This window comes from Lytechinus pictus, chromosome 8 (genome assembly GCF_037042905.1).
Source record: "Lytechinus pictus isolate F3 Inbred chromosome 8, Lp3.0, whole genome shotgun sequence".
In the NCBI taxonomy this organism is placed as follows: Eukaryota; Metazoa; Echinodermata; class Echinoidea; order Temnopleuroida; family Toxopneustidae; genus Lytechinus; species Lytechinus pictus.
In genome coordinates this window covers 9936987-9960775 of record NC_087252.1, presented here as the reverse complement: position 1 = coordinate 9960775, position 23789 = coordinate 9936987, and the positions used below count along the sequence as shown (strand labels likewise).

Below are 23789 nucleotides of genomic sequence, written 5' to 3'. Positions count from 1 at the left end.
ACTACATACATCAACGGTTGTGTTCCTGACAGTTATGGTGCATCCTGTAGAAATGGTATAAAGTCTTTCACCTGCGATTGTGTTATTGGCTTTATTGGAAGTATTTGTTTAATAGGTTGCTAAATTGTCAGTTCCATATTATACATTTTATCAATTATTCAAGCGGCGAAGATTCAATTTGTTACTTTTGTTATATCCTCTTTCATCAGGTTGTTCATCTTGTGCTATTTGACTTGCAAATACACGAATGAATCATAGCTATAAAGTATTTTTAAAACATTGTCTCTCACCGCTAGACTGGCTGCTTTTAAACCTTGATTTAAATATGCGTTTGAATGAATGCAATGAAATATATGTTTGCCAGCAAGTTTTGTTTATACTCATTTGTATCCTTTTCATCCCAGATATTAACGATTGTGGTCCTGACAGTTGTATGAATGGCGGAACCTGTAGAGATGGAATAAACTCTTACATCTGCGATTGTGTTCTTGGCTTTACTGGGAGTATTTGTTCGATAGGTATTTCTAAACTAATATCAGTTCCATATTATAGAAGATTCAGTTTAAAAAATACTTTTTGTGATATCATGTTTCATCAGCTTGTTTACCTTGAGTTGTTTGTCATAAATATACGAATGGATTATACTAATGTAATGTTTTCAATACAATTTGCCCCATCGCTAGACCGGCTGCATTTAACTCTTGCTTTAAATATTTAAGTGCAATGAAAGTTTGGTTTGCTAACAAGTATTTCTTAGTAATTTTGTATTTTATTCATCGCAGATATCAACAATTGTGGTCCTGACAGTTGTCTGAATGGTGGAACCTGTAGAGATGGGATAAACTCTTACACCTGCGATTGTGTTCTTGGCTTTACTGGGAGTATTTGTTCGATAGGTATTTGTCAAATACATTATCAGATTCCAAATTCTAAGATCTACATATTATATAAGGAAAGAAGATTCGACTTTATAATTATTGTGATGTACTGTCGCGTTAGGGTTTTGTTAATGTTGTTGCTTTAGTTCTCATTTTTTAAGCATGAGACATTAATCAATCGATTCATCACTATCATTATAATTACCATTATTGTCATCACCATCATCAATTAATTGATTATATAACGAAAACAATTCCGAAGTAATGTGCCTAATTGATAGACTTCTAATATTTACATTGAAATATGCATGTATATTAAAATAAATGAAAGTAAAAATAATCGAGTAAATGAGTAATGATGTTGTTAATAAGAATTAACTAATTTTGTATGTTTATTATTGCAGATATCAACGATTGTGCACCTGACAGTTGTATAAATGGAGGAACGTGTATAGATGGAATAAACTCTTACACCTGCGATTGTGTCACTGGCTTCACGGGTGCACTTTGCTCAACAAGTAAACGATACTTTATTTGTTTCCTTTATTTCGACTTTTTCAAAAGTAGTTTTGATCGGAATAAATAAAGATTGCTTCCCTAAGAGCTACGATATAACATTTAAATGCACTTTTAAAACACGTGTTACAAGGATTAAAATACAGGACATGAAGACAAACATTAGGTTACTAAGTCTGTCTTTACTACATACATCAACGATTGTGTTCCTGACAGTTATGGTGCATCCTGTAGAAATGGTATAAAATCTTTAACCTGCGATTGTGTTATTGGCTTTATTGGAAGTATTTGTTCAATAGGTTGATAATTGTCAGTTCCATATTATACATTTTAATAATTATTCAAGCGGCGAAGATTCAATTTGTTACTTTTGTTATATCCTCTTTCATCAGGTTGTTCATCTTGTGCTATTTGACTTACAAATACACGAATGAATCATAGCTATAAAGTATTTTTAAAACATTGTCTCTCACCGCTAGACTGGCTGCTTTTAACCCTTGATTTAAATATGCATTTGAATGCGTGCAATGAAATATATGTTTGCCAGCAAGTTTTGTTTATACTCATTTGTATCCTTTTCATCCCAGATATTAACGATTGTGGTCCTGACAGTTGTATGAATGGCGGAACCTGTAGAGATGGAATAAACGCTTACACCTGCGATTGTGTTCTTGGCTTTACTGGGAGTATTTGTTCGATAGGTATTTCTAAACTAATATCAGTTTCATATTATAGAAGATTCAGTTTAAAAAATACTTTTTGTGATATCCTGTTTCATCAGCTTGTTTACCTTGAGTTGTTTGTCATAAATACACGAATGGATTATACTAATATAATGTTTTCAAATACAATTTGCCCCATCGCTAGACCGGCTGCATTTAACTCTTGCTTTAAGTACTTAAGTGCAATGAAAGTTTGGTTTGCTAACAAGTATTTCTTAGTAATTTTGTATTTTATTCATCGCAGATATCAACAATTGTGGTCCTGACAGTTGTCTGAATGGTGGAACCTGTAGAGATGGGATAAACTCTTTCACCTGCGATTGTGTTCTTGGCTTTACTGGGAGTATTTGTTCGATAGGTATTTGTCAAATACATTATCAGATTTAAAATTCTAAGATCTACATATTATATAAGGAAAGAAGATTCGACTTTATAATTATTGTGATGTACTGTCGCGTTAGGTTATTGTTAATGTTGTTGTTTTAGTTCTCATTTTTTTAAGCATGAGACATTAATCAATCAATTTATCAAGATCATCATCATTATCATCACCATCATTATAATTATCATTATTGTCATCAACATCATCAATTAATTGATTATATAACGAAAAAAAAAATCCGAAGTGATGTGCCTAATTGATAGACTTCTAATATTTACATTAAAATATGCATGTATATAACAATGAATGAAAGTAAATATAATCGAGTAAATAAGTAATGATGTTGTTAATAAGAATGAACTAATTGTGTATCTTATTCATCGCAGATATCAACGAGTGTGGTCATGTTAGTTGTATGAATGGAGGAACCTGTAGAGATGGAATAAACTCTTACACCTGCGATTGTGTTGCTGGCTTTACTGGGAGTATTTGTTCAATAGGTATTTGTCAAATACATTATCAGATTAAAAATTTTAGGTTCTACATATTATACAAGGAAAGAAGATTCGACTTTATAATTATTGTGATGTACTGTCGCGTTAGGTTATTGTTAATGTTGTTGTTTTAGTTGTCATTTTTTTAAACATGAGACATTAATCAATCAATTCATCATCATCATTACCATCATTATAATTATCATTATTGTCATTACCATCATCAATTTATTTATTATATAACGAAAAAAAATCTGAAGTGATGTACCTTATTGATAGACTTCTAATATTTACATTAAAATATGCATGTATATTACAATGAATGAAAGTAAATAGAATCGAGTAAATGAGTAATGATGTTGTTAATAAGAATTAACTAATTGTGTATGTTAATTATCGCAGATATCAACGATTGTGCACCTGACCGGTGTATGAATGGAGGAACGTGTAGAGATGGAATATACTCTTACACCTGCGATTGTGCTGCTGGTTTCACGGGTGCACTTTGCTCAACAAGTAAACGATACTTTATTTGTTTCCTTTATTTCGACATTTTCAAAAGTAGTTTTCTTCGGAATGAATATAGAATACTTCCCTAAGAACTACGATATAACATTTAAATGCACTCTTGAAAGACGTATTACAATACTTGAAATACAGGACATGAAGACAATGAACATTAGGTTACTAAGTCTGTCTTTACTACATACATCAACGGTTGTGTTCCTGACAGTTATGGTGCATCCTGTAGAAATGATATAAAGTCTTTCACCTGCGATTGTGTTATTGGCTTTATTGGAAGTATTTGTTTAATAGGTTGCTAAATTGTCAGTTCCATATTATACATTTTATCAATTATAAAAGCGGCGAAGATTCAATTTGTTACTTTTGTTATATCCTCTTTCATCAGGTTGTTCATCTTGTGCTATTTGACTTGCAAATACACGAATGAATCATAGCTATAAAGTATTTTTAAAACATTGTCTCTCACCGCTAGACTGGCTGCTTTTAAACCTTGATTTAAATATGCGTTTGAATGAATGCAATGAAATATATGTTTGCCAGCAAGTTTTGTTTATACTCATTTGTATCGTTTTCATCCCAGATATTAACGATTGTGGTCCTGACAGTTGTATGAATGGCGGAACCTGTAGAGATGGAATAAACTCTTACACCTGCGATTGTGTTCTTGGCTTTACTGGGAGTATTTGTTCGATAGGTATTTCTAAACTAATATCAGTTCCATATTATAGAAGATTCAGTTTAAAAAATACTTTTTGTGATATCATGTTTCATCAGCTTGTTTACCTTGAGTTGTTTGTCATAAATACACGAATGGATTATACTAATATAATGTTTTCAATACAATTTGCCCCATCGCTAGACCGGCTGCATTTAACTCTTGCTTTAAGTACTTAAGTGCAATGAAAGTTTGGTTTGCTAACAAGTATTTCTTAGTAATTTTGTATTTTATTCATCGCAGATATCAACAATTGTGGTCCTGACAGTTGTCTGAATGGTGGAACCTGTAGAGATGGGATAAACTCTTACACCTGCGATTGTGTTCTTGGCTTTACTGGGAGTATTTGTTCGATAGGTATTTGTCAAATACATTATCAGATTCCAAATTCTAAGATCTACATATTATATAAGGAAAGAAGATTCGACTTTATAATTATTGTGATGTACTGTCGCGTTAGGGTTTTGTTAATGCTGTTGCTTTAGTTCTCATTTTTTAAGCATGAGACATTAATCAATCGATTCATCACTATCATTATAATTACCATTATTGTCATCACCATCATCAATTAATTGATTATATAACGAAAACAATTCCGAAGTAATGTGCCTAATTGATAGACTTCTAATATATACATTAAAATATGCATGTATATTACAATAAATGAAAGTAAATATAATCGAGTAAATGAGTAATGATGTTGTTAATAAGAATCAACTAATTTTGTATGTTTATTATTGCAGATATCAACGATTGTGCACCTGACAGTTGTATAAATGGAGGAACGTGTATAGATGGAATAAACTCTTACACCTGCGATTGTGTCACTGGCTTCACGGGTGCACTTTGCTCAACAAGTAAACGATACTTTATTTGTTTCCTTTATTTCGACTTTTTCAAAAGTAGTTTTGATCGGAATAAATAAAGATTGCTTCCCTAAGAGCTACGATATAACATTTAAATGCACTTTTAAAACACGTGTTACAAGGATTAAAATACAGGACATTAAGACAAACATTAGGTTACTAAGTCTGTCTTTACTACATACATCAACGATTGTGTTCCTGACAGTTATGGTGCATCCTGTAGAAATGGTATAAAGTCTTTCACCTGCGATTGTGTTATTGGCTTTATTGGAAGTATTTGTTCAATAGGTTGCTAAATTGTCAGTTCCATATTATACATTTTAATAATTATTCAAGCGGCGAAGATTCAATTTGTTACTTTTGTTATATCCTCTTTCATCAGGTTGTTCATCTTGTGCTATTTGACTTGCAAATACACGAATGAATCATAGCTATAAAGTATTTTTAAAACATTGTCTCTCACCGCTAGACGGGCTGCTTTTAACCCTTGATTTAAATATGCATTTGAATGAGTGCAATGAAATATATGTTTGCCAGCAAGTTTTGTTTATACTCATTTGTATCCTTTTCATCCCAGATATTAACGATTGTGGTCCTGACAGTTGTATGAATGGCGGAACCTGTAGAGATGGAATAAACGCTTACACCTGCGATTGTGTTCTTGGCTTTACTGGGAGTATTTGTTCGATAGGTATTTCTAAACTAATATCAGTTCCATATTATAGAAGATTCAGTTTAAAAAATACTTTTTGTGATATCCTGTTTCATAGGCTTGTTTACCTTGAGTTGTTTGTCATAAATACACGAATGGATTATACTAATATAATGTTTTCAATACAATTTGCCCCATCGCTAGACCGGCTGCATTTAACGCTTGCTTTAAGTACTTAAGTGCAATGAAAGTTTGGTTTGCTAACAAGTATTTCTTAGTAATTTTGTATTTTATTCATCGCAGATATCAACAATTGTGGTCCTGACAGTTGTCTGAATGGTGGAACCTGTAGAGATGGGATAAACTCTTTCACCTGCGATTGTGTTCTTGGCTTTACTGGGAGTATTTGTTCGATAGGTATTTGTCAAATACATTATCAGATTTAAAATTCTAAGATCTACATATTATATAAGGAAAGAAGATTCGACTTTATAATTATTGTGATGTACTGTCGCGTTAGGTTATTGGTAATGTTGTTGTTTTAGTTCTCATTTTTTTAAGCATGAGACATTAATCAATCAATTTATCAAAATCATCATCATTATCATCACCATCATTATAATTATCATTATTGTCATCAACATCATCAATTAATTGATTATATAACGAAAAAAAAAATCCGAAGTGATGTGCCTAATTGATAGACTTCTAATATTTACATTAAAATATGCATGTATATAACAATGAATGAAAGTAAATATAATCGAGTAAATAAGTAATGATGTTGTTAATAAGAATGAACTAATTGTGTATCTTATTCATCGCAGATATCAACGAGTGTGGTCATGTTAGTTGTATGAATGGAGGAACCTGTAGAGATGGAATAAACTCTTACACCTGCGATTGTGTTGCTGGCTTTACTGGGAGTATTTGTTCGATAGGTATTTGTCAAATACATTATCAGATTAAAAATTTTAGGTTCTACATATTATACAAGGAAAGAAGATTCGACTTTATAATTATTGTGATGTACTGTCGCGTTAGGTTATTGTTAATGTTGTTGTTTTAGTTGTCATTTTTTTAAACATGAGACATTAATCAATCAATTCATCATCATCATCACCATCATTATAATTATCATTATTGTCATTACCATCATCAATTTATTTATTATATAACGAAAAAAAATCTGAAGTGATGTACCTTATTGATAGACTTCTAATATTTACATTAAAATATGCATGTATGTAACAATGAATGAAAGTAAATAGAATCGAGTAAATGAGTAATGATGTTGTTAATAAGAATTAACTAATTGTGTATGTTAATAATCGCAGATATCAACGATTGTGCACCTGACCGGTGTATGAATGGAGGAACGTGTAGAGATGGAATATACTCTTACACCTGCGATTGTGCTGCTGGTTTCACGGGTGCACTTTGCTCAACAAGTAAACGATACTTTATTTGTTTCCTTTAATTCGACATTTTCAAAAGTAGTTTTCTTCGGAATGAATATAGAATACTTCCCTAAGAACTACGATATAACATTTAAATGCACTCTTGAAAGACGTATTACAATACTTGAAATACAGGACATGAAGACAATGAACATTAGGTTACTAAGTCTGTCTTTACTACATACATCAACGGTTGTGTTCCTGACAGTTATGGTGCATCCTGTAGAAATGATATAAAGTCTTTCACCTGCGATTGTGTTATTGGCTTTATTGGAAGTATTTGTTTAATAGGTTGCTAAATTGTCAGTTCCATATTATACATTTTATCAATTATTCAAGCGGCGAAGATTCAATTTGTTACTTTTGTTATATCCTCTTTCATCAGGTTGTTCATCTTGTGCTATTTGACTTGCAAATACACGAATGAATCATAGCTATAAAGTATTTTTAAAACATTGTCTCTCACCGCTAGACTGGCTGCTTTTAAACCTTGATTTAAATATGCGTTTGAATGAATGCAATGAAATATATGTTTGCCAGCAAGTTTTGTTTATACTCATTTGTATCGTTTTCATCCCAGATATTAACGATTGTGGTCCTGACAGTTGTATGAATGGCGGAACCTGTAGAGATGGAATAAACTCTTACACCTGCGATTGTGTTCTTGGCTTTACTGGGAGTATTTGTTCGATAGGTATTTCTAAACTAATATCAGTTCCATATTATAGAAGATTCAGTTTAAAAAATACTTTTTGTGATATCATGTTTCATCAGCTTGTTTACCTTGAGTTGTTTGTCATAAATACACGAATGGATTATACTAATATAATGTTTTCAATACAATTTGCCCCATCGCTAGACCGGCTGCATTTAACTCTTGCTTTAAGTACTTAAGTGCAATGAAAGTTTGGTTTGCTAACAAGTATTTCTTAGTAATTTTGTATTTTATTCATCGCAGATATCAACAATTGTGGTCCTGACAGTTGTCTGAATGGTGGAACCTGTAGAGATGGGATAAACTCTTACACCTGCGATTGTGTTCTTGGCTTTACTGGGAGTATTTGTTCGATAGGTATTTGTCAAATACATTATCAGATTCCAAATTCTAAGATCTACATATTATATAAGGAAAGAAGATTCGACTTTATAATTATTGTGATGTACTGTCGCGTTAGGGTTTTGTTAATGCTGTTGCTTTAGTTCTCATTTTTTAAGCATGAGACATTAATCAATCGATTCATCACTATCATTATAATTACCATTATTGTCATCACCATCATCAATTAATTGATTATATAACGAAAACAATTCCGAAGTAATGTGCCTAATTGATAGACTTCTAATATATACATTAAAATATGCATGTATATTACAATAAATGAAAGTAAATATAATCGAGTAAATGAGTAATGATGTTGTTAATAAGAATCAACTAATTTTGTATGTTTATTATTGCAGATATCAACGATTGTGCACCTGACAGTTGTATAAATGGAGGAACGTGTATAGATGGAATAAACTCTTACACCTGCGATTGTGTCACTGGCTTCACGGGTGCACTTTGCTCAACAAGTAAACGATACTTTATTTGTTTCCTTTATTTCGACTTTTTCAAAAGTAGTTTTGATCGGAATAAATAAAGATTGCTTCCCTAAGAGCTACGATATAACATTTAAATGCACTTTTAAAACACGTGTTACAAGGATTAAAATACAGGACATTAAGACAAACATTAGGTTACTAAGTCTGTCTTTACTACATACATCAACGATTGTGTTCCTGACAGTTATGGTGCATCCTGTAGAAATGGTATAAAGTCTTTCACCTGCGATTGTGTTATTGGCTTTATTGGAAGTATTTGTTCAATAGGTTGCTAAATTGTCAGTTCCATATTATACATTTTAATAATTATTCAAGCGGCGAAGATTCAATTTGTTACTTTTGTTATATCCTCTTTCATCAGGTTGTTCATCTTGTGCTATTTGACTTGCAAATACACGAATGAATCATAGCTATAAAGTATTTTTAAAACATTGTCTCTCACCGCTAGACGGGCTGCTTTTAACCCTTGATTTAAATATGCATTTGAATGAGTGCAATGAAATATATGTTTGCCAGCAAGTTTTGTTTATACTCATTTGTATCCTTTTCATCCCAGATATTAACGATTGTGGTCCTGACAGTTGTATGAATGGCGGAACCTGTAGAGATGGAATAAACGCTTACACCTGCGATTGTGTTCTTGGCTTTACTGGGAGTATTTGTTCGATAGGTATTTCTAAACTAATATCAGTTCCATATTATAGAAGATTCAGTTTAAAAAATACTTTTTGTGATATCCTGTTTCATAGGCTTGTTTACCTTGAGTTGTTTGTCATAAATACACGAATGGATTATACTAATATAATGTTTTCAATACAATTTGCCCCATCGCTAGACCGGCTGCATTTAACGCTTGCTTTAAGTACTTAAGTGCAATGAAAGTTTGGTTTGCTAACAAGTATTTCTTAGTAATTTTGTATTTTATTCATCGCAGATATCAACAATTGTGGTCCTGACAGTTGTCTGAATGGTGGAACCTGTAGAGATGGGATAAACTCTTTCACCTGCGATTGTGTTCTTGGCTTTACTGGGAGTATTTGTTCGATAGGTATTTGTCAAATACATTATCAGATTTAAAATTCTAAGATCTACATATTATATAAGGAAAGAAGATTCGACTTTATAATTATTGTGATGTACTGTCGCGTTAGGTTATTGGTAATGTTGTTGTTTTAGTTCTCATTTTTTTAAGCATGAGACATTAATCAATCAATTTATCAAAATCATCATCATTATCATCACCATCATTATAATTATCATTATTGTCATCAACATCATCAATTAATTGATTATATAACGAAAAAAAAAATCCGAAGTGATGTGCCTAATTGATAGACTTCTAATATTTACATTAAAATATGCATGTATATAACAATGAATGAAAGTAAATATAATCGAGTAAATAAGTAATGATGTTGTTAATAAGAATGAACTAATTGTGTATCTTATTCATCGCAGATATCAACGAGTGTGGTCATGTTAGTTGTATGAATGGAGGAACCTGTAGAGATGGAATAAACTCTTACACCTGCGATTGTGTTGCTGGCTTTACTGGGAGTATTTGTTCGATAGGTATTTGTCAAATACATTATCAGATTAAAAATTTTAGGTTCTACATATTATACAAGGAAAGAAGATTCGACTTTATAATTATTGTGATGTACTGTCGCGTTAGGTTATTGTTAATGTTGTTGTTTTAGTTGTCATTTTTTTAAACATGAGACATTAATCAATCAATTCATCATCATCATCACCATCATTATAATTATCATTATTGTCATTACCATCATCAATTTATTTATTATATAACGAAAAAAAATCTGAAGTGATGTACCTTATTGATAGACTTCTAATATTTACATTAAAATATGCATGTATGTAACAATGAATGAAAGTAAATAGAATCGAGTAAATGAGTAATGATGTTGTTAATAAGAATTAACTAATTGTGTATGTTAATAATCGCAGATATCAACGATTGTGCACCTGACCGGTGTATGAATGGAGGAACGTGTAGAGATGGAATATACTCTTACACCTGCGATTGTGCTGCTGGTTTCACGGGTGCACTTTGCTCAACAAGTAAACGATACTTTATTTGTTTCCTTTAATTCGACATTTTCAAAAGTAGTTTTCTTCGGAATGAATATAGAATACTTCCCTAAGAACTACGATATAACATTTAAATGCACTCTTGAAAGACGTATTACAATACTTGAAATACAGGACATGAAGACAATGAACATTAGGTTACTAAGTCTGTCTTTACTACATACATCAACGGTTGTGTTCCTGACAGTTATGGTGCATCCTGTAGAAATGATATAAAGTCTTTCACCTGCGATTGTGTTATTGGCTTTATTGGAAGTATTTGTTTAATAGGTTGCTAAATTGTCAGTTCCATATTATACATTTTATCAATTATTCAAGCGGCGAAGATTCAATTTGTTACTTTTGTTATATCCTCTTTCATCAGGTTGTTCATCTTGTGCTATTTGACTTGCAAATACACGAATGAATCATAGCTATAAAGTATTTTTAAAACATTGTCTCTCACCGCTAGACTGGCTGCTTTTAAACCTTGATTTAAATATGCGTTTGAATGAATGCAATGAAATATATGTTTGCCAGCAAGTTTTGTTTATACTCATTTGTATCGTTTTCATCCCAGATATTAACGATTGTGGTCCTGACAGTTGTATGAATGGCGGAACCTGTAGAGATGGAATAAACTCTTACACCTGCGATTGTGTTCTTGGCTTTACTGGGAGTATTTGTTCGATAGGTATTTCTAAACTAATATCAGTTCCATATTATAGAAGATTCAGTTTAAAAAATACTTTTTGTGATATCATGTTTCATCAGCTTGTTTACCTTGAGTTGTTTGTCATAAATACACGAATGGATTATACTAATATAATGTTTTCAATACAATTTGCCCCATCGCTAGACCGGCTGCATTTAACTCTTGCTTTAAGTACTTAAGTGCAATGAAAGTTTGGTTTGCTAACAAGTATTTCTTAGTAATTTTGTATTTTATTCATCGCAGATATCAACAATTGTGGTCCTGACAGTTGTCTGAATGGTGGAACCTGTAGAGATGGGATAAACTCTTACACCTGCGATTGTGTTCTTGGCTTTACTGGGAGTATTTGTTCGATAGGTATTTGTCAAATACATTATCAGATTCCAAATTCTAAGATCTACATATTATATAAGGAAAGAAGATTCGACTTTATAATTATTGTGATGTACTGTCGCGTTAGGGTTTTGTTAATGCTGTTGCTTTAGTTCTCATTTTTTAAGCATGAGACATTAATCAATCGATTCATCACTATCATTATAATTACCATTATTGTCATCACCATCATCAATTAATTGATTATATAACGAAAACAATTCCGAAGTAATGTGCCTAATTGATAGACTTCTAATATATACATTAAAATATGCATGTATATTACAATAAATGAAAGTAAATATAATCGAGTAAATGAGTAATGATGTTGTTAATAAGAATCAACTAATTTTGTATGTTTATTATTGCAGATATCAACGATTGTGCACCTGACAGTTGTATAAATGGAGGAACGTGTATAGATGGAATAAACTCTTACACCTGCGATTGTGTCACTGGCTTCACGGGTGCACTTTGCTCAACAAGTAAACGATACTTTATTTGTTTCCTTTATTTCGACTTTTTCAAAAGTAGTTTTGATCGGAATAAATAAAGATTGCTTCCCTAAGAGCTACGATATAACATTTAAATGCACTTTTAAAACACGTGTTACAAGGATTAAAATACAGGACATTAAGACAAACATTAGGTTACTAAGTCTGTCTTTACTACATACATCAACGATTGTGTTCCTGACAGTTATGGTGCATCCTGTAGAAATGGTATAAAGTCTTTCACCTGCGATTGTGTTATTGGCTTTATTGGAAGTATTTGTTCAATAGGTTGCTAAATTGTCAGTTCCATATTATACATTTTAATAATTATTCAAGCGGCGAAGATTCAATTTGTTACTTTTGTTATATCCTCTTTCATCAGGTTGTTCATCTTGTGCTATTTGACTTGCAAATACACGAATGAATCATAGCTATAAAGTATTTTTAAAACATTGTCTCTCACCGCTAGACGGGCTGCTTTTAACCCTTGATTTAAATATGCATTTGAATGAGTGCAATGAAATATATGTTTGCCAGCAAGTTTTGTTTATACTCATTTGTATCCTTTTCATCCCAGATATTAACGATTGTGGTCCTGACAGTTGTATGAATGGCGGAACCTGTAGAGATGGAATAAACGCTTACACCTGCGATTGTGTTCTTGGCTTTACTGGGAGTATTTGTTCGATAGGTATTTCTAAACTAATATCAGTTCCATATTATAGAAGATTCAGTTTAAAAAATACTTTTTGTGATATCCTGTTTCATAGGCTTGTTTACCTTGAGTTGTTTGTCATAAATACACGAATGGATTATACTAATATAATGTTTTCAATACAATTTGCCCCATCGCTAGACCGGCTGCATTTAACTCTTGCTTTAAGTACTTAAGTGCAATGAAAGTTTGGTTTGCTAACAAGTATTTCTTAGTAATTTTGTATTTTATTCATCGCAGATATCAACAATTGTGGTCCTGACAGTTGTCTGAATGGTGGAACCTGTAGAGATGGGATAAACTCTTTCACCTGCGATTGTGTTCTTGGCTTTACTGGGAGTATTTGTTCGATAGGTATTTGTCAAATACATTATCAGATTTAAAATTCTAAGATCTACATATTATATAAGGAAAGAAGATTCGACTTTATAATTATTGTGATGTACTGTCGCGTTAGGTTATTGTTAATGTTGTTGTTTTAGTTCTCATTTTTTTAAGCATGAGACATTAATCAATCAATTTATCAAGATCATCATCATTATCATCACCATCATTATAATTATCATTATTGTCATCAACATCATCAATTAATTGATTATATAACGAAAAAAAAAATCCGAAGTGATGTGCCTAATTGATAGACTTCTAATATTTACATTAAAATATGCATGTATATAACAATGAATGAAAGTAAATATAATCGAGTAAATAAGTAATGATGTTGTTAATAAGAATGAACTAATTGTGTATCTTATTCATCGCAGATATCAACGAGTGTGGTCATGTTAGTTGTATGAATGGAGGAACCTGTAGAGATGGAATAAACTCTTACACCTGCGATTGTGTTGCTGGCTTTACTGGGAGTATTTGTTCGATAGGTATTTGTCAAATACATTATCAGATTAAAAATGTTAGGTTCTACATATTATACAAGGAAAGAAGATTCGACTTTATAATTATTGTGATGTACTGTCGCGTTAGGTTATTGTTAATGTTGTTGTTTTAGTTGTCATTTTTTTAAACATGAGACATTAATCAATCAATTCATCATCATCATCACCATCATTATAATTATCATTATTGTCATTACCATCATCAATTTATTTATTATATAACGAAAAAAAATCTGAAGTGATGTACCTTATTGATAGACTTCTAATATTTACATTAAAATATGCATGTATATTACAATGAATGAAAGTAAATAGAATCGAGTAAATGAGTAATGATGTTGTTAATGAGAATTAACTAATTGTGTATGTTAATTATCGCAGATATCAACGATTGTGCACCTGACCGGTGTATGAATGGAGGAACGTGTAGAGATGGAATATACTCTTACACCTGCGATTGTGCTGCTGGTTTCACGGGTGCACTTTGCTCAACAAGTAAACGATACTTTATTTGTTTCCTTTATTTCGACATTTTCAAAAGTAGTTTTCTTCGGAATGAATATAGAATACTTCCCTAAGAACTACGATATAACATTTAAATGCACTCTTGAAAGACGTATTACAATACTTGAAATACAGGACATGAAGACAATGAACATTAGGTTACTAAGTCTGTCTTTACTACATACATCAACGGTTGTGTTCCTGACAGTTATGGTGCATCCTGTAGAAATGATATAAAGTCTTTCACCTGCGATTGTGTTATTGGCTTTATTGGAAGTATTTGTTTAATAGGTTGCTAAATTGTCAGTTCCATATTATACATTTTATCAATTATTCAAGCGGCGAAGATTCAATTTGTTACTTTTGTTATATCCTCTTTCATCAGGTTGTTCATCTTGTGCTATTTGACTTGCAAATACACGAATGAATCATAGCTATAAAGTATTTTTAAAACATTGTCTCTCACCGCTAGACTGGCTGCTTTTAAACCTTGATTTAAATATGCGTTTGAATGAATGCAATGAAATATATGTTTGCCAGCAAGTTTTGTTTATACTCATTTGTATCGTTTTCATCCCAGATATTAACGATTGTGGTCCTGACAGTTGTATGAATGGCGGAACCTGTAGAGATGGAATAAACTCTTACACCTGCGATTGTGTTCTTGGCTTTACTGGGAGTATTTGTTCGATAGGTATTTCTAAACTAATATCAGTTCCATATTATAGAAGATTCAGTTTAAAAAATACTTTTTGTGATATCATGTTTCATCAGCTTGTTTACCTTGAGTTGTTTGTCATAAATACACGAATGGATTATACTAATATAATGTTTTCAATACAATTTGCCCCATCGCTAGACCGGCTGCATTTAACTCTTGCTGTAAGTACTTAAGTGCAATGAAAGTTTGGTTTGCTAACAAGTATTTCTTAGTAATTTTGTATTTTATTCATCGCAGATATCAACAATTGTGGTCCTGACAGTTGTCTGAATGGTGGAACCTGTAGAGATGGGATAAACTCTTACACCTGCGATTGTGTTCTTGGCTTTACTGGGAGTATTTGTTCGATAGGTATTTGTCAAATACATTATCAGATTCCAAATTCTAAGATCTACATATTATATAAGGAAAGAAGATTCGACTTTATAATTATTGTGATGTACTGTCGCGTTAGGGTTTTGTTAATGCTGTTGCTTTAGTTCTCATTTTTTAAGCATGAGACATTAATCAATCGATTCATCACTATCATTATAATTACCATTATTGTCATCACCATCATCAATTAATTGATTATATAACGAAAACAATTCCGAAGTAATGTGCCTAATTGATAGACTTCTAATATATACATTAAAATATGCATGTATATTACAATAAATGAAAGTAAATATAATCGAGTAAATGAGTAATGATGTTGTTAATAAGAATCAACTAATTTTGTATGTTTATTATTGCAGATATCAACGATTGTGCACCTGACAGTTGTATAAATGGAGGAACGTGTATAGATGGAATAAACTCTTACACCTGCGATTGTGTCACTGGCTTCACGGGTGCACTTTGCTCAACAAGTAAACGATACTTTATTTGTTTCCTTTATTTCGACTTTTTCAAAAGTAGTTTTGATCGGAATAAATAAAGATTGCTTCCCTAAGAGCTACGATATAACATTTAAATGCACTTTTAAAACACGTGTTACAAAGATTAAAATACAGGACATTAAGACAAACATTAGGTTACTAAGTCTGTCTTTACTACATACATCAACGATTGTGTTCCTGGCAGTTATGGTGCATCCTGTAGAAATGGTATAAAGTCTTTCACCTGCGATTGTGTTATTGGCTTTATTGGAAGTATTTGTTCAATAGGTTGCTAAATTGTCAGTTCCATATTATACATTTTAATAATTATTCAAGCGGCGAAGATTCAATTTGTTACTTTTGTTATATCCTCTTTCATCAGGTTGTTCATCTTGTGCTATTTGACTTGCAAATACACGAATGAATCATAGCTATAAAGTATTTTTAAAACATTGTCTCTCACCGCTAGACGGGCTGCTTTTAACCCTTGATTTAAATATGCATTTGAATGAGTGCAATGAAATATATGTTTGCCAGCAAGTTTTGTTTATACTCATTTGTATCCTTTTCATCCCAGATATTAACGATTGTGGTCCTGACAGTTGTATGAATGGCGGAACCTGTAGAGATGGAATAAACGCTTACACCTGCGATTGTGTTCTTGGCTTTACTGGGAGTATTTGTTCGATAGGTATTTCTAAACTAATATCAGTTCCATATTATAGAAGATTCAGTTTAAAAAATACTTTTTGTGATATCCTGTTTCATAGGCTTGTTTACCTTGAGTTGTTTGTCATAAATACACGAATGGATTATACTAATATAATGTTTTCAATACAATTTGCCCCATCGCTAGACCGGCTGCATTTAACTCTTGCTTTAAGTACTTAAGTGCAATGAAAGTTTGGTTTGCTAACAAGTATTTCTTAGTAATTTTGTATTTTATTCATCGCAGATATCAACAATTGTGGTCCTGACAGTTGTCTGAATGGTGGAACCTGTAGAGATGGGATAAACTTTTACACCTGCGATTGTGTTCTTGGCTTTACTGGGAGTATTTGTTCGATAGGTATTTGTCAAATACATTATCAGATTCCAAATTCTAAGATCTACATATTATATAAGGAAAGAAGATTCGACTTTATAATTATTGTGATGTACTGTCGCGTTAGGGTTTGTTAATGCTGTTGCTTTAGTTCTCATTTTTTAAGCATGAGACATTAATCAATCGATTCATCACTATCATTATAATTACCATTATTGTCATCACCATCATCAATTAATTGATTATATAACGAAAACAATTCCGAAGTAATGTGCCTAATTGATAGACTTCTAATATATACATTAAAATATGCATGTATATTACAATAAATGAAAGTAAATATAATCGAGTAAATGAGTAATGATGTTGTTAATAAGAATCAACTAATTTTGTATGTTTATTATTGCAGATATCAACGATTGTGCACCTGACAGTTGTATAAATGGAGGAACGTGTATAGATGGAATAAACTCTTACACCTGCGATTGTGTCACTGGCTTCACGGGTGCACTTTGCTCAACAAGTAAACGATACTTTATTTGTTTTCTTTATTTCGACTTTTTCAAAAGTAGTTTTGATCGGAATAAATAAAGATTGCTTCCCTAAGAGCTACGATATAACATTTAAATGCACTTTTAAAACACGTGTTACAAGGATTAAAATACAGGACATGAAGACAAACATTAGGTTACTAAGTCTGTCTTTACTACATACATCAACGATTGTGTTCCTGACAGTTATGGTGCATCCTGTAGAAATGGTATAAAGTCTTTCACCTGCGATTGTGTTATTGGCTTTATTGGAAGTATTTGTTCAATAGGTTGCTAAATTGTCAGTTCCATATTATACATTTTAATAATTATTCAAGCGGCGAAGATTCAATTTGTTACTTTTGTTATATCCTCTTTCATCAGGTTGTTCATCTTGTGCTATTTGACTTGCAAATACACGAATGAATCATAGCTATAAAGTATTTTTAAAACATTGTCTCTCACCGCTAGACGGGCTGCTTTTAACCCTTGATTTAAATATGCATTTGAATGAGTGCAATGAAATATATGTTTGCCAGCAAGTTTTGTTTATACTCATTTGTATTTTTTTCATCCCAGATATTAACGATTGTGGTCCTGACAGTTGTATGAATGGCGGAACCTGTAGAGATGGAATAAACGCTTACACCTGCGATTGTGTTCTTGGCTTTACTGGGAGTATTTGTTCGATAGGTATTTCTAAACTAATATCAGTTTCATATTATAGAAGATTCAGTTTAAAAAATACTTTTTGTGATATCCTGTTTCATCAGCTTGTTTACCTTGAGTTGTTTGTCATAAATACACGAATGGATTATACTAATATAATGTTTTCAATACAATTTGCCCCATCGCTAGACCGGCTGCATTTAACTCTTGCTTTAAGTACTTAAGTGCAATGAAAGTTTGGTTTGCTAACAAGTATTTCTTAGTAATTTTGTATTTTATTCATCGCAGATATCAACAATTGTGGTCCTGACAGTTGTCTGAATGGTGGAACCTGTAGAGATGGGATAAACTCTTACACCTGCGATTGTGTTCTTGGCTTTACTGGGAGTATTTGTTCGATAGGTATTTGTCAAATACATTATCAGATTCCAAATTCTAAGATCTACATATTATATAAGGAAAGAAGATTCGACTTTATAATTATTGTGATGTACTGTCGCGTTAGGGTTTTGTTAATGCTGTTGCTTTAGTTCTCATTTTTTAAGCATGAGACATTAATCAATCGATTCATCACTATCATTATAATTACCATTATTGTCATCACCATCATCAATTAATTGATTATATAACGAAAACAATTCCGAAGTAATGTGCCTAATTGATAGACTTCTAATATATACATTAAAATATGCATGTATATTACAATAAATGAAAGTAAATATAATCGAGTAAATGAGTAATGATGTTGTTAATAAGAATCAACTAATTTTGTATGTTTATTATTGCAGATATCAACGATTGTGCACCTGACAGTTGTATAAATGGAGGAACGTGTATAGATGGAATAAACTCTTACACCTGCGATTGTGTCACTGGCTTCACGGGTGCACTTTGCTCAACAAGTAAACGATACTTTATTTGTTTCCTTTATTTCGACTTTTTCAAAAGTAGTTTTGATCGGAATAAATAAAGATTGCTTCCCTAAGAGCTACGATATAACATTTAAATGCACTTTTAAAACACGTGTTACAAGGATTAAAATACAGGACATGAAGACAAACATTAGGTTACTAAGTCTGTCTTTACTACATACATCAACGATTGTGTTCCTGACAGTTATGGTGCATCCTGTAGAAATGGTATAAAGTCTTTCACCTGCGATTGTGTTATTGGCTTTATTGGAAGTATTTGTTCAATAGGTTGCTAAATTGTCAGTTCCATATTATACATTTTAATAATTATTCAAGCGGCAAAGATTCAATTTGTTACTTTTGTTATATCCTCTTTCATCAGGTTGTTCATCTTGTGCTATTTGACTTGCAAATACACGAATGAATCATAGCTATAAAGTATTTTTAAAACATTGTCTCTCACCGCTAGACGGGCTGCTTTTAACCCTTGATTTAAATATGCATTTGAATGAGTGCAATGAAATATATGTTTGCCAGCAAGTTTTGTTTATACTCATTTGTATCCTTTTCATCCCAGATATTAACGATTGTGGTCCTGACAGTTGTATGAATGGCGGAACCTGTAGAGATGGAATAAACTCTTACACCTGCGATTGTGTTCTTGGCTTTACTGGGAGTATTTGTTCGATAGGTATTTCTAAACTAATATCAGTTCCATATTATAGAAGATTCAGTTTAAAAAATACTTTTTGTGATATCCTGTTTCATAGGCTTGTTTACCTTGAGTTGTTTGTCATAAATACACGAATGGATTATACTAATATAATGTTTTCAATACAATTTGCCCCATCGCTAGACCGGCTGCATTTAACTCTTGCTTTAAGTACTTAAGTGCAATGAAAGTTTGGTTTGCTAACAAGTATTTCTTAGTAATTTTGTATTTTATTCATCGCAGATATCAACAATTGTGGTCCTGACAGTTGTCTGAATGGTGGAACCTGTAGAGATGGGATAAACTCTTACACCTGCGATTGTGTTCTTGGCTTTACTGGGAGTATTTGTTCGATAGGTATTTGTCAAATACATTATCAGATTCCAAATTCTAAGATCTACATATTATATAAGGAAAGAAGATTCGACTTTATAATTATTGTGATGTACTGTCGCGTTAGGTTTTGTTAATGCTGTTGCTTTAGTTCTCATTTTTTTAGCATGAGACATTAATCAATCGATTCATCACTATCATTATAATTACCATCATTGTCATCACCATCATCAATTAATTGATTATATAACGAAAACAATTCCGAAGTAATGTGCCTAATTGATAGACTTCTAATATATACATTAAAATATGCATGTATATTACAATAAATGAAAGTAAATATAATCGAGTAAATGAGTAATGATGTTGTTAATAAGAATCAACTAATTTTGTATGTTTATTATTGCAGATATCAACGATTGTGCACCTGACAGTTGTATAAATGGAGGAACGTGTATAGATGGAATAAACTCTTACACCTGCGATTGTGTCACTGGCTTCACGGGTGCACTTTGCTCAACAAGTAAACGATACTTTATTTGTTTCCTTTATTTCGACTTTTTCAAAAGTAGTTTTGATCGGAATAAATAAAGATTGCTTCCCTAAGAGCTACGATATAACATTTAAATGCACTTTTAAAACACGTGTTACAAGGATTAAAATACAGGACATGAAGACAAACATTAGGTTACTAAGTCTGTCTTTACTACATACATCAACGATTGTGTTCCTGACAGTTATGGTGCATCCTGTAGAAATGGTATAAAGTCTTTCACCTGCGATTGTGTTATTGGCTTTATTGGAAGTATTTGTTCAATAGGTTGCTAAATTGTCAGTTCCATATTATACATTTTAATAATTATTCAAGCGGCGAAGATTCAATTTGTTACTTTTGTTATATCCTCTTTCATCAGGTTGTTCATCTTGTGCTATTTGACTTGCAAATACACGAATGAATCATAGCTATAAAGTATTTTTAAAACATTGTCTCTCACCGCTAGACGGGCTGCTTTTAACCCTTGATTTAAATATGCATTTGAATGAGTGCAATGAAATATATGTTTGCCAGCAAGTTTTGTTTATACTCATTTGTATTTTTTTCATCCCAGATATTAACGATTGTGGTCCTGACAGTTGTATGAATGGCGGAACCTGTAGAGATGGAATAAACGCTTACACCTGCGATTGTGTTCTTGGCTTTACTGGGAGTATTTGTTCGATAGGTATTTCTAAACTAATATCAGTTTCATATTATAGAAGATTCAGTTTAAAAAATACTTTTTGTGATATCCTGTTTCATCAGCTTGTTTACCTTGAGTTGTTTGTCATAAATACACGAATGGATTATACTAATATAATGTTTTCAATACAATTTGCCCCATCGCTAGACCGGCTGCATTTAACTCTTGCTTTAAGTACTTAAGTGCAATGAAAGTTTGGTTTGCTAACAAGTATTTCTTAGTAATTTTGTATTTTATTCATCGCAGATATCAACAATTGTGGTCCTGACAGTTGTCTGAATGGTGGAACCTGTAGAGATGGGATAAACTCTTACACCTGCGATTGTGTTCTTGGCTTTACTGGGAGTATTTGTTCGATAGGTATTTGTCAAATACATTATCAGATTCCAAATTCTAAGATCTACATATTATATAAGGAAAGAAGATTCGACTTTATAATTATTGTGATGTACTGTCGCGTTAGGTTTTGTTAATGCTGTTGCTTTAGTTCTCATTTTTTAAGCATGAGACATTAATCAATCGATTCATCACTATCATTATAATTACCATTATTGTCATCACCATCATCAATTAATTGATTATATAACGAAAACAATTCCGAAGTAATGTGCCTAATTGATAGACTTCTAATATATACATTAAAATATGCATGTATATTACAATAAATGAAAGTAAATATAATCGAGTAAATGAGTAATGATGTTGTTAATAAGAATCAACTAATTTTGTATGTTTATTATTGCAGATATCAACGATTGTGCACCTGACAGTTGTATAAATGGAGGAACGTGTATAGATGGAATGAACTCTTACACCTGCGATTGTGTCACTGGCTTCACGGGTGCACTTTGCTCAACAAGTAAACGATACTTTATTTGTTTCCTTTATTTCGACTTTTTCAAAAGTAGTTTTGATCGGAATAAATAAAGATTGCTTCCCTAAGAGCTACGATATAACATTTAAATGCACTTTTAAAACACGTGTTACAAGGATTAAAATACAGGACATGAAGACAAACATTAGGTTACTAAGTCTGTCTTTACTACATACATCAACGATTGTGTTCCTGACAGTTATGGTGCATCCTGTAGAAATGGTATAAAGTCTTTCACCTGCGATTGTGTTATTGGCTTTATTGGAAGTATTTGTTCAATAGGTTGCTAAATTGTCAGTTCTATATTATACATTTTAATAATTATTCAAGCGGCAAAGATTCAATTTGTTACTTTTGTTATATCCTCTTTCATCAGGTTGTTCATCTTGTGCTATTTGACTTGCAAATACACGAATGAATCATAGCTATAAAGTATTTTTAAAACATTGTCTCTCACCGCTAGACGGGCTGCTTTTAACCCTTGATTTAAATATGCATTTGAATGAGTGCAATGAAATATATGTTTGCCAGCAAGTTTTGTTTATACTCATTTGTATCCTTTTCATCCCAGATATTAACGATTGTGGTCCTGACAGTTGTATGAATGGCGGAACCTGTAGAGATGGAATAAACTCTTACACCTGCGATTGTGTTCTTGGCTTTACTGGGAGTATTTGTTCGATAGGTATTTCTAAACTAATATCAGTTCCATATTATAGAAGATTCAGTTTAAAAAATACTTTTTGTGATATCCTGTTTCATAGGCTTGTTTACCTTGAGTTGTTTGTCATAAATACACGAATGGATTATACTAATATAATGTTTTCAATACAATTTGCCCCATCGCTAGACCGGCTGCATTTAACTCTTGCTTTAAGTACTTAAGTGCAATGAAAGTTTGGTTTGCTAACAAGTATTTCTTAGTAATTTTGTATTTTATTCATCGCAGATATCAACAATTGTGGTCCTGACAGTTGTCTGAATGGTGGAACCTGTAGAGATGGGATAAACTCTTACACCTGCGATTGTGTTCTTGGCTTTACTGGGAGTATTTGTTCGATAGGTATTTGTCAAATACATTATCAGATTCCAAATTCTAAGATCTACATATTATATAAGGAAAGAAGATTCGACTTTATAATTATTGTGATGTACTGTCGCGTTAGGTTTTGTTAATGCTGTTGCTTTAGTTCTCATTTTTTAAGCATGAGACATTAATCAATCGATTCATCACTATCATTATAATTACCATTATTGTCATCACCATCATCAATTAATTGATTATATAACGAAAACA

The 23789-nt window shown here is 31.9% G+C and overlaps 1 protein-coding gene across 1 annotated transcript in view; it reads left to right on the top strand.

Annotated features, from left to right (window-relative positions):
- LOC129267249 (fibrillin-2-like) overlaps positions 1-23789 on the top strand; it is an 85783-nt gene that overhangs the window by 4322 nt on the left and 57672 nt on the right. The window contains exons 10-55 of the mRNA XM_064103263.1: positions 405-518; positions 783-896; positions 1283-1396; positions 1982-2095; positions 2361-2474; positions 2885-2998; positions 3395-3508; positions 4098-4211; positions 4476-4589; positions 4976-5073; positions 5254-5386; positions 5676-5789; positions 6054-6167; positions 6578-6691; positions 7088-7201; positions 7791-7904; positions 8169-8282; positions 8669-8782; positions 9369-9482; positions 9747-9860; positions 10271-10384; positions 10781-10894; positions 11484-11597; positions 11862-11975; positions 12362-12475; positions 13062-13175; positions 13440-13553; positions 13964-14077; positions 14474-14587; positions 15177-15290; positions 15555-15668; positions 16055-16168; positions 16755-16868; positions 17133-17246; positions 17632-17745; positions 18332-18445; positions 18710-18823; positions 19210-19323; positions 19910-20023; positions 20288-20401; positions 20787-20900; positions 21487-21600; positions 21865-21978; positions 22364-22477; positions 23064-23177; positions 23442-23555. Coding sequence (XP_063959333.1) covers positions 405-518; positions 783-896; positions 1283-1396; positions 1982-2095; positions 2361-2474; positions 2885-2998; positions 3395-3508; positions 4098-4211; positions 4476-4589; positions 4976-5073; positions 5254-5386; positions 5676-5789; positions 6054-6167; positions 6578-6691; positions 7088-7201; positions 7791-7904; positions 8169-8282; positions 8669-8782; positions 9369-9482; positions 9747-9860; positions 10271-10384; positions 10781-10894; positions 11484-11597; positions 11862-11975; positions 12362-12475; positions 13062-13175; positions 13440-13553; positions 13964-14077; positions 14474-14587; positions 15177-15290; positions 15555-15668; positions 16055-16168; positions 16755-16868; positions 17133-17246; positions 17632-17745; positions 18332-18445; positions 18710-18823; positions 19210-19323; positions 19910-20023; positions 20288-20401; positions 20787-20900; positions 21487-21600; positions 21865-21978; positions 22364-22477; positions 23064-23177; positions 23442-23555 — 5247 coding nt within the window. The remainder of the gene's footprint in view (positions 1-404; positions 519-782; positions 897-1282; positions 1397-1981; positions 2096-2360; positions 2475-2884; positions 2999-3394; positions 3509-4097; positions 4212-4475; positions 4590-4975; positions 5074-5253; positions 5387-5675; positions 5790-6053; positions 6168-6577; positions 6692-7087; positions 7202-7790; positions 7905-8168; positions 8283-8668; positions 8783-9368; positions 9483-9746; positions 9861-10270; positions 10385-10780; positions 10895-11483; positions 11598-11861; positions 11976-12361; positions 12476-13061; positions 13176-13439; positions 13554-13963; positions 14078-14473; positions 14588-15176; positions 15291-15554; positions 15669-16054; positions 16169-16754; positions 16869-17132; positions 17247-17631; positions 17746-18331; positions 18446-18709; positions 18824-19209; positions 19324-19909; positions 20024-20287; positions 20402-20786; positions 20901-21486; positions 21601-21864; positions 21979-22363; positions 22478-23063; positions 23178-23441; positions 23556-23789) is intronic.